The sequence below is a fragment of the Rhea pennata genome, chromosome 1, assembly GCF_028389875.1.
Source record: "Rhea pennata isolate bPtePen1 chromosome 1, bPtePen1.pri, whole genome shotgun sequence".
Lineage (NCBI taxonomy): Eukaryota > Metazoa > Chordata > Aves > Rheiformes > Rheidae > Rhea > Rhea pennata.
Window position 1 is genome coordinate 86,314,860 of NC_084663.1, and position 11,295 is coordinate 86,326,154.

Consider the following 11,295-nt stretch of genomic DNA (forward strand, 5'->3'; position numbering starts at 1 on the left):
TTTGCTATTCATTCATTTAGTCCCACACAGGCCAGGGGTCCTTGAGGTGTCCACAGGCTTTTAAGACCTCTGCTGGAGGCCAAGTAGGTCCTATTAGCTTAGTGTTTCTTTATCAGAAAAGTCAAGGCTTGTCTCTTTAGATACAGAGGTTTTTGGTTCAGCTGCCAGAGTCTCAAGTGAGCAGTCAAGTTGCTGGAGATGGCTGCAGTGCAGGCGGAGTTCATAATGTACGCTCACCCAGTGGAATAATCGCTCTGCTCCGGACATCGGTATGAGTGGAAAGCAGAAGCAGACTCACAAATGGCCTTGTGTACTCTAGCAGTTATATAAGGAAAAGGGTCTGGACATCAGGTGTAGGGGTTGGTTTTGATATAGGGAAATACAAGCGCTTTGGCATGATCATTATATTGAATACCACTAACACTATGCTTATTTCCTCCATACAACTCCCTTTTGGCAGAGTGATGGGTCTCGATTAGCTCCTAAGCTGTGCTAGGAATTCAAGGACAGCATATGAGCAGAAAGAGTGACTGTATATACACACAGATTTAGACTAAGGTTTTTCCGAAATTACTGTAGTTTTGTATTCACAGGCCCAACCTATGGGAATGAAAATATTATTAGGGAATGACATTGGGAAGGAAAATAACATCATCACTTCTTTTTGAGTGCAGATGTTCATGGAGGAACAGGCATCCCACTGGTGGTAGCTATGCAAAGGCTGCCCCACACCTGCTACCACAGCTGTGCAGGGCTGCGTCTGCAGTCCAGGAGTGAGCAGTGTTTGTGGGATGTTTCAACAAGTGAGGGTGAAAGGTTTCCTCCATATTGCAGGTGTTATCTCTACCCTTGTTGCCACCTAGTATATGTACTGTCAATAACTAGGTAATGCTGACATGACTGTTACAGAGAAAAACCCCTCCTCCCACACCACACATCCTACAAGGGGGTCACTGCCATCAAAAGCTATTTCCACAGTGCAGTGTCTCTTTTTGCCTCTCCTCAACAAACCTGGAGCAAATGAACAAACCTAAACTACACTGAGTGACAGCTAAAGCTGCATATGACCTTAATGCCTTTATGATCCATCCCTAGCAGAAAGTAGAAGAATAACTTACATAAGCACAAGACTTCTGCATACGTATTTTAACAGTATTTCTCTTTCAGGATGTTCTGACATCTTTGCAACATACTTTTACTTTCCTCCTAAATTCCCTGGACTTTTCACTCTCTCTTTCCATTTCTCTCAGCCAACAAAGAACTGCCATTCTCAATGGAGTTCTCAAAAGCATCTGTTGTGTGCAATTTGCTGACTTACACAGACCCAGGCTGTCTCATACTAGGAAATTTCTTTGTCACACTTATCCTAAATTTACTCTCTAGATAAATATTCACAGCTTCTTCGGGTTCTGATTTAATTCTGCCTTTCCTGAAGTCACTGGTTTCCTGAATAATTTTCCCAGCAAAATGAGTCCTGAGTATTCCTGTTGCTGTGCTGTTTTTACCTGTGTATTGGTTTGTTGTTCTGTGGAAATCTATGACTAAAGGGGATGGAAGAGATGACAGCTGAAGGTCTTGGGAGGCATGAGGCCCACCAGCTAGGGATTAGGAGTGGGGAGGAGAGTGTAGTAGGGTTCACACTGGTATGAAAGGGCCAATGAAAATAGGCAAGTTTCATGGACAGCTGAAGACAGTGAGTTTGGGAAGGTTTCTGGCAGCCTGGGAAGTAGGAGATGGTGGGAATTAGGATTCCACATCCTAGCATGAAAGGGAGAAATACAAGTTATATTTGAATCAGATGAGAGTGCATCAGAAAAAAATTAGCCCAACTTGCAAAGAAACTCCTGAAGTAATTTATTGTCGCTCAGGCAGATAAAATAAGTGTATAAAATAAATTCCACAAGAAGGTCAAATTAAGTGCATAAGCAAAATACAAGCATATATACGCTTCTGTTCAGTGTCTCTCTTTATAGAACTGGGGGTTTGACCTTAACCCTATAGGGTTTCTTATCTTGCCCATTGGCTCCTTGCCAAGCAACATCCCTCCATGGCATTAGACTGGGAGGAAGACGGAGGAATAAAGAATTGCATCAGAGGAAGAGAAAGGAAGACGCATTCACAGGAAGCACTGTGGGCTGGCAAGTGTTTTGCTACAGGCCAAGACTTCAGCAATCCTTCTGGCTTGAGTGCTGCAACACTACTAATTCAGCCGGCTGCAAGAGAAAGGAATTATGTGAGCAGCAGTCCTGGAGAGGTGAAGGGCCTCATTTTGATACTCCACACTAGTCAGCCCTCCAGATGTTTGTCCAGTCTAGAGGGCAAGGACTGTAGAATGACTGCCTCCCTCCTGCAGTTCAGGAGGCAGGTAGTTATTTGTGCATCCACATGCCTATGGTTTATGTTGTAGTTGCATTGAGTTGTTTACTTGGCAGAGAGGGTTAAAGAACAACTGTATTGCACAGGTTTAGCTAATTTTTATGTAGTTGCATGATTTTTGTTCCCTCCTAACGGGTATCATTTTTAACTTCGATAAAAAGTAGGTGAAAATGAGATGACTTCTATGATACGTGTAATGCTAACCAACTCTTCATCACATAGCTTAGCTATGAAGTCCTATTTACCAATAGTCATTCTCACTGAATTCTTACCCACGGTGAAAAGAGTGCAAAACAAACTATCACAGTTTGCCACTGCATTCAGTGTGAAAATCAAGAAGTTCAGTTCTATATCTACTTATTTATTGAACTATTATGTGCAATCATTTATACTATCCCTAGCTCTCCAATTCCAATGATAGACTAGTGGCCAGCATTTCTCCACAGCTGCTTCTAATGCTGTATAAGCTTAAAGTCCTTAAAATGGCAGCTTTTCTGATGAGAAATCCTTGTTCCCATGAGAAAGGCCAGGATTTGATGGTATATTTAATATGGCCCAAGGTCTTTGAGAGAAGGCAGAGTTTACCTTGTCATTCAGCACTGTGTTAGCAGAGCTGGAGTAATATTATGGACATTTAGGTTTTTAAAAATTAGTTTTCATCCTTGAGTTTGCCTGGGTGCCTCCCACCCCAGGATTTATAACCTCAAAATCTAGTTCACAGATCCACTGTGAATCCAATCAGAGGAGTCTGGAACTCTTGCCTGAGTCTGGCAAACATTTCTCAACATAATGGCAATTCAAGTGAAACTTCTCCACTCCAAAATTTATCAGCACAGTGCTACCACAGGCTTGGAGTATTGCAGGAAATTCATTAAACATATGGGAATATCATTCAGATTGTCAACATAAGTAAGATGCAACTGTAGTATAGACACCAAGCAAAGCCATGCTCCAGTCCTCCTTGCTCAGCCATCCAGCTCCCCTTTCTTGAAGCCAGCTTCTTTGCCCATTCTAGGTGCCTTCATTATCACTTACTGTTGACACTGACATGTCCTATTTTCCAGCAAGTGTTTTCTAGCTTGTGCCATCCTTTTTGCCCGTTGCTGCCAAGAGAGAAGGGATGAATCACAATTGGATATTTTAATGTTTAGAATGCTTTCCTCTGAAGTGGTAGTAAACCACTTTCTGACATCCCCACTATCTGCAGATCTTCTCTCACATTTGGCTTGAGTTAAAAGATCGACCCTTTATCTGTTTTGTGTTGTCCCCAGACAGGTCAAACTCCTCCTATTGTTTGGGGAGACAGCCATCTCTTCCCCTTTCACTGGGACCAGGGCACTCACCCTTCTCCGCTGCCAGCTCACACCAGCAATTGTACACAAGCATGCAATGCCCAACACCAACACACTGGCTCCAATACTTGCTCCAATTACTACATAGCTAATCCAAACAGGAGCTTCCTCTGTGGAAGAAGGAAAGTATTCAGAGGCAGACACAGGCAGCAATTTAAGATCTTTGAGTGGAGGCAGAGACATGACAGTAATTTCCATACCCACAGTGTAATTAAGGCTGATCTTCCTGTTGTTGTCTTCTATGAGGTGACAGTTCCACAGTCCTGCAGTACTGACAGTCACCTCCACCTTTGCTTCATACTGTTCTGACTTCTTAAAGTCCATCTGAGTCCCATTTACACGTTCCCAGCATAGATGGGCGTTGGGTGGGAGGGGACTAGAGACCTGGCAGAGCAGGGTCATTGCAGCCCCTCTGACAAGCGGCCCATCAGGGTTAACCAAGACTGTGAAGATAAGAAAGAGACACATGAAGGGGAGGATGGGAAGAGAGGTCCATCCAGACCCTTGTGGCTTCTGGGTTTCTGCATCTCCTCAGTTCCCAACTTGCTTCTCACCTTTCATCACCAACAGCTCTATCTTGCTCTGTACATATCTTCCGTTGTACACTAGCTGGATCTGGTACTGCCCAGAGTGCTTGAACTGGACTTTCCTGAGTTTTGCTTCCAGGACACCTGAAGATCCTATTGTAGCTTTCTCAAACCGAAAGGGGTTATCTTTTTCGGTCACATATCGCTTTCCCCAGGCTGTGACATTGAAGTCAAATAACATATGAGAGGTTATATTTCCCTGTGGTTTCCAATTCAGGTGTCCTGTGAAGTCTTCCTTCCATTTTATCTCCTGAAAGTTCAGATGCCATGATAAGATGACAGGGCTGTCAACAGCTGCATACTTTCTTTCCAAGGCTGGATTTTGAAAACCTGAATTTGAAACACACAGAAATACAGAGGCAGGGAAAGCAACGACTATACTTCACTCTGTGCACCCTTGATCTGGAACTCTCTAGTCCCTTACAGAGATGTGGCTGGTGCTCAGCTGAGAGGGGACTCAGAGAAAAGACACAAAATATCCTGGGGAGGACAAAGAGTTAGTATCTGAGGATACTCTTAAAGAGCCAAAGCTCCCAAGCCCACCAAAGCTGAGAAGAATAAATCCCAAGGAGAGAGGGATCTTTTAGGTCAAGCCTGCAAAGGAAAATAGGAGGAAGTACAGGACAGAGCTCAGGTAGCACAGCAATCCCTTAGCTGTGGTGTTGGAGGCCCTGGGAAATTGGTCCTGCAACACCATTGCTTGGGATGCTGGAAAGTAAAACCTGAGCTCATGAGTTGGAGAGGGCACTACATGTGAGTTGGAGCTTCTGCATCAGGATTTTTGTTGTCACATACCTAGTACCTTCAAATCAAAGACAATGTTCTGATCAATCAATGGAGTGTCTGAATGGATGTGGCATCTCCAGGTCCCACTGTCCTCAGGCTGCAATTGCTTTAGCTTCAGTATGTATTTGCGAGGGGCCTCCTCTCGTAGGATTTCTGATGTTTCTGTGTTATTGTAATTGTTGTACAATGTGATGGTGAGATCAGGTTGGGAACTGGGTGAATTTTGCATTATGCTCAGCTCAGGAGCTTCATTTGGCAGAAAGTGCCCGTTTAAAGAGATTCTCACTGGAAAGAGAAAAAGCACAGCCAGTAAGTCCACTCCTCTTTCTCAAAACAAGAGAACAGTGTCTCAGCAAACAGGAGAATAGAGATACTTTGTGCCCTGGAAAGGGAGCAGAAATGAATTATGATAGTCCACATCACAGGAAATGGCAACTGGAAAAAGAAGCTCAGCAAAGAAGTTTCTCAAAACCCTGTAGTCTCCTCCCTCCTCTCCTTTTCATGGATAAATGCATTTGATATCACTCACATTCAAAAACATGCAGTGAGATAGTGACCACTGGGCGAGATTCACATTCACAGCTGTAGGTACCAGCATCAGAGAGCCTCAAGTCTGACACCATCAGAGATTTATTAATCTGGTCCATTTCAGATCGATTGGTCATTGGAGCTTTGCCTTTGCCTTTTGAAACAATAAGCACATTTTGGAGAGAAGCAATTTCTCAGCCATATACTGGGAAGAGAGGGTGATGAATTGGAACTTTTACCTTTCAGGTGACTACTTCTAAACCACCTAACAACAGTTGCATAGTACTTCCAGGTCACTTCTGCTTCATGAGTTAAGCCTTTACAGTTCAGGATCACCTTCTGTCCTGCAATCGCTGTCTGTAGTTCCTCTTTCTGAGCCATAATGGGGATCAGACCTAAAAAGTCAATCACCCAAAATAAGCATACTTTTTGTAGGGTAGCTCAATGAATATCTCCCATCCTTTCAGAAAGATGTAGATTTCTCTCCTCCTTTTCCCAGATGCGGGGAAGATAATCCTCAGGTTCTCAAATTTTCACTTCTTTGTATCATCGATCTACCCCTTTCCTTTCTAGTCCCATAGCTTCCCCCTCAACCACTTCCTGCTCTTTATCCAACTAATAGCAATTCTGTATTACATACATTCAGAAATAGGGAAAATGCCAATGATTGTGGTGGATTCACCATTGTTTACAATTTTAAGGTATACTGTTTTACTAAAGCAACCTTTCTCCCTCCAGACCAGGTTTAGTTGTCCTGCTGGTATGAAAGGCAGGATTGCATAAGGACAACCCACCCCTCCTTCATTTCCCAGTCAAGACAGCCAGTCAAGGCAGCACTGGTAAATTTGCCTATCCCTTCTTCCAACTTTTATATGGAGCAAGATGGGAAGTCCAAGGAAATGAGAGGAAAGGGTAAAAAAATAAGAAAGATGGCTTCTCTAATGGCAGGTTCCTGTTCTGGGGATGAGAGATTACGTGGTAGGAAAAAGAGTAGGATATATAAGGTTGAAGAAACTTCAGGAGTGGAATCTTGGAAGAACCAATTCTTTTTCTTCATTCTAAAGGGAATTTCTGCAAAAGAGCACCAGAAGGAGATCGTGTTACCAGAGATATGCTTGGGAATAAGGGGGTTGTAGTTCCCTGCCCCACTGCTGGTAAGCTCTCAGACTGCCTAACCTGCATGGATCTGTGAATCCCTCAGGTGACCCTAACAGTGGAGAGCCACAGAAGTGCAGAATAAAAAGCTTAAATGAGTTTAATGGAAGGTTTTCCCCAAGCTGGAATTCCACAAGTTACAAATTTCTCCAACAGCAACATCGCCGATCCAGGCATTCAGTAATCACACATAAGGTCACGGAAAATGATGAATTTGTTTTAAAATGTGAAAATAAGAATATTATTAAGAATATCTTTTGCTTTGGTTTTGTTTCTAGGGTGTATGAGAGAGTTCCAAGCTTTTTTCTGCAACAGAGGAACTAAAGCTGAGTGTCTGAGAAATGTAGATTTAGTCATGTTCAGTCTCCTTCCATTCTTGGAAAAAGAACATGAAAGAACCCCCCAAATATTATAATATTAGCAGTCAAGCTGAACAAGCTAGTAACATCAAATTTGTAATGGCAAATCTATGATTAGAAATTCCCAGTAGTGTCAGGCTTTTACTCAGGAAAGTGGAGATGATATGGAGCACAGTATTTTCCACTCTGTACTAAGAATGAGGGATCTGGGTTGTATTTGACCCAGGAAATGGCTCTGCACTAAGGACAAATTCCTCATAAGGCATTTCTACACATTCACACAAGCGTTTTGAACCTTGATTCTGAAAGGCATATCTTCCTCATCTGGCACTCATGCTCATTTATGCCAACATTTTCAAAGTCATATGCTAGTGTACTATGACTCCTATGCACTCACCACTACGATCCCTATCTCCTTTCCCCATCCCCTCCAGTGTGAGATTTAAAATGTAATGATTGATGCTTTGGTTCCCACAGAAATTCCAGTCTTACATTGCTACAGTGAAGCTCTCCATATTTGATCTGAGAGTGAGATTGTAGATCTTGGTTTCTGCTGGCAGGCACAGCAGATAGGTTGGGAATAACCAGAGTCCCGCAGCCTGACCTGCCCACGCTACTTCTGAAATAGGGGACACAGATGTAGGCAACTGTGTGGCCTCTCAGAGGGTGTTCTCCTCCCTCTCTGCTAATTCTGAGGATTGAGAACTGGTTGTTACCAATCTCTGACTTGTTCTTTGATCAGCTCTGCACCACAGAAAGCTTCACCACCACAGAAGAGCAGTGCAGGGGTGGGTCAGAAATGCAGGTAAGAGGGTAGCTCTTATGTCTGCATCACTACGGAGAGAATTATCTGAGTGAATCTGCACAAAACCACATGAGACCATTCTCTGAACAGTCAGACCCCTTGGAGAATTCTCAGTAGTCTCAAGGAAGGTAAACCAAGCCCTTTTGTCATAAGCCAGTTTTCATAAAGCCAGTTCACTCCTATTAATAGATGACAATCGTTATTAAAAAATACAAAAAGAATACTTTTGATGGAAAATCACAAGGAACTTAAAAACATACCAAATATTATGAGACTTGTAGAAATGCTATAATAGTTGCTAGAATTCGGCTGAGACAATTTTCCCTGCACAGCCAAGGACTCACCGAACTGCATAACCAAGAAGACTGCAAGAATTCTGTTCACCATCATGCTGCATGACTCCATCTTCATGAGAATGTTCTTCCTCGCTGCACATTGGAGGGCGGAAATGTTGTCAATACCAAGGGATGCTAATATGGAAAACCCAAATATGGTGTTAATAATGATTGATTTTCAAGCCTTGTATAATCCCTGGTGAGGGAGGCCTATGTTTTCAGTCAGTACCCAGCATTCTTCAGTGCGCAGTGACGTGGAAAGTCAATGGTAGAGTCACCTGAGCTCTGTGTGTCAGCAAAGAATCCAGTCACAATGTCCCTCAGAGTTTGGTATTAAACAATTTATTTTACTCAGCCTTAGATATCTGGATTTCCTGGTACTACAAGTTTTTATTTTGCCAAGGCATTACTGCCATATAAGTTTTCAAGTACAGGGAGCTATTACACTTGGAAATAGGAAAGACACTCTGGAGCCGCAACTCCATGGGAGGCATGTGCAGCTTTGCCAGTAGACAGAGAATGAATATTTTCTCTTCATTTCTCTTTGAGAATGGCAGATTTTTTTTTTTTTTTTTTTTTTTTTTTTTGAAAGAGCAGCAAAAAAAGCTAGGTAACTTACAGAGAGGAAAAAAACCTAGATGTCTGTCTTCACTATGATGGCTTATCACTCATGCACTCCTGCAGCAATTAAGGCTAAACATATACTGGGCTGCATTAGTGACAACACAGCCAGTCAGGCAAATGAAGTAATTATTTCCCTCTGCATGGCACATCTGAGTCTCATCTGGAATGTAGGATTCAGTTTTGGGCCCCCAATACAAGACACATGCCAAGAAACTGAAGGAAGTCCAACAGAGAGCTATTAGAATGGTGAGGGATCTGCAGCACAGGATATACAGGGAAAGACTGAGAAAGCCCGGTCTGATAGTGAAAAGAGAAAGCCAAGGGAGTGGGATCTAATTTCAATCAACCATTACCTGAAGGGCATTATAGAGAAGAAGGAGCCATTCTCTTCTAACAGGTGCACAGTAAAAGAATAAGAGGCAGTGGCCACAGGTTGCAGCAAGGAAATTTTGACCAGATATAAGGAAAAATTTCTTCTCACTGAGGGTGGTGTGGCATTGGAATAGATACCTAGAGAGGCTGGGGAATCTCTACCCTTGGAGATGTTCAGGGATCACCTGGTCACCTAAGCAACATGATCTAGTTTCAGAGTCAGCCCAGCTGTGAGCAGGAGGATGGCCTAAAGAACTCCAGAGGACCTTTCCCATGTAAATCTTGTAGAGTGATTCTGTGATTCTCTGAGTAAGGCCATCTTTAGGCTCTTGTTAATATTTTTCTTTAGTTTGTTTTTTGTCTGCTTATTTCTTGCCTTAAAAATCGTGATAACCACCAAGTCTAGTGTTCTTTGAAAGACTTGCTTGAGTTCTTAGGACTGTGCAACAAAGGGAAGAGTGAGGTCAGAAAGGAGAAATTGCATTGATGGTCACAAAACCTTAGGTGGGAATTGGGAGCTAACTATCCTGTTAACATGAGTCATAAAATTTGGTGGAGGAGCTGGCTAACAGAGACCAAATGCTGGTATAAACTGGAACTGGGTGGGCTGACAAGGTGAAGGGAGCAATGGCTGCTGGTAGAAGGAGATTGCTAAGCTCTCCCTCTGTAAATCAAGAGAGAAATCACAAAATGGAAGCCAAGCAGGTTGGCAGGTCTGGGGAGCAAACAAAAAAAGAGAAGCAACTTCCTTCCCCCAAAACCAGGCTAAAAGAGAACCTGTCCCTATTTCAAGAGGTAGGTGGAAGTCAGCTTTGGACTGGGCCTTCCCTGTTTCCTGTGTTAAGTGTTAGCTCTCCAAAGACCTGTCACTGGCAGCCAGTACGATTGTGCACATGCTGCAGGCATCTGTGGTCCATCAGCCAGAGACCTCCAAGATGCCTCTTGAGGCTGGAATGACTGAGCTGAGAGAAACGGTAAGGGGTCAGGGAGACTGCTGATGGGGCACCAGGAGCAGCACAGAAGAGTCCAACTTTGAGGTCAGTACTGACAGGAAGCTGCAAGGCAGGAGGACATCAGGTTTGTGAAGGCGAGCATAGAGACAACTCAGAAAAGATTTTACAGGCAAAATCTAGCTTGTAAGGTAGGAAGTTAAAAGCTGGAAATTCTTCTAGAAATATGTGTAGGATGAGTCAGAGTGCTAAAGCTGCAGAGCCTGACCGAGAAAGTACTATAAAGAAGAGAGATATGTGGTCATCAGGAACTGGGGAACACAGGTCACCTGTGCAGAAAGCTTGTCCTTGCTATAGCAAGAGAGGCTTCATCTAAACTAAAACAGAACCTGGCTACTGATACTTAAAGTTAAACTTTTTTTTTTTTTTTTTTTTTTAAAAAAAGAAAAAAATAAGACTGTGGGGAAGCCAACAAATAGAGAAGATAGGCTGAAGTATCTGAAACATAACATCTTGTTCCTCAAATGAAGGGTCAGACAGAAGCTGACGGAAACTCAGAAGGTAAACAGTGGGGAGTGATGTAAACAAACCAAATCCTGCTTTCATAAGGTATGGGAAAACACTACAGATGCTGTCAATGGAGAAAATCACATTTTAGAAGCAAGACTGCTATTTAAGGGAGTGGCTAGTGAAAAAGATATCTAAGCCCAAGGAGATCAGGGTTCCTAACAAAAAGACTAATTTTCACCTGTTTTCAGAGAGGTCAGTAGAATGACTGGTGAGAGGGTCACTCAGCTACAGTATATAATAGAAACCTCTCACAGATGGCATGGTAGACTGAAGGCTGGAATCATAATGGGATCAAACACAAAAGAAACACAAAATTTATTTTGTACTATATTTATATGTACTATGTACAATATTAAGTATAATATATTCTAATAGAGGATTTCAATTTAATATTGAAATTAACTTAAATGACCAGAACACATGAAGCAACCAGAGAGCAGACAAAAACACCAGCACTACATTTACATGGAGATCAGGTTAAGATAACCAGCTTCCT

The 11,295-nt window shown here is 42.7% G+C and overlaps 1 protein-coding gene across 1 annotated transcript; it reads right to left on the bottom strand.

Annotated features, from left to right (window-relative positions):
- Positions 1–1,880: 1,880 nt before the first annotated feature.
- On the bottom strand, positions 1,881–8,353 carry CD4 (CD4 molecule). The gene is made up of 9 exons (XM_062571401.1): positions 8,293–8,353; positions 5,869–6,024; positions 5,631–5,777; positions 5,111–5,386; positions 4,283–4,645; positions 3,929–4,171; positions 3,720–3,838; positions 3,412–3,479; positions 1,881–2,213 (listed from the first exon to the last, which is right to left on the bottom strand). Exons 1-9 carry the CDS (start codon positions 8,351–8,353, stop codon positions 2,201–2,203), a joined length of 1,446 nt encoding a protein of 481 aa, XP_062427385.1. The 3' UTR covers positions 1,881–2,200.
- Positions 8,354–11,295: the final 2,942 nt, after the last annotated feature.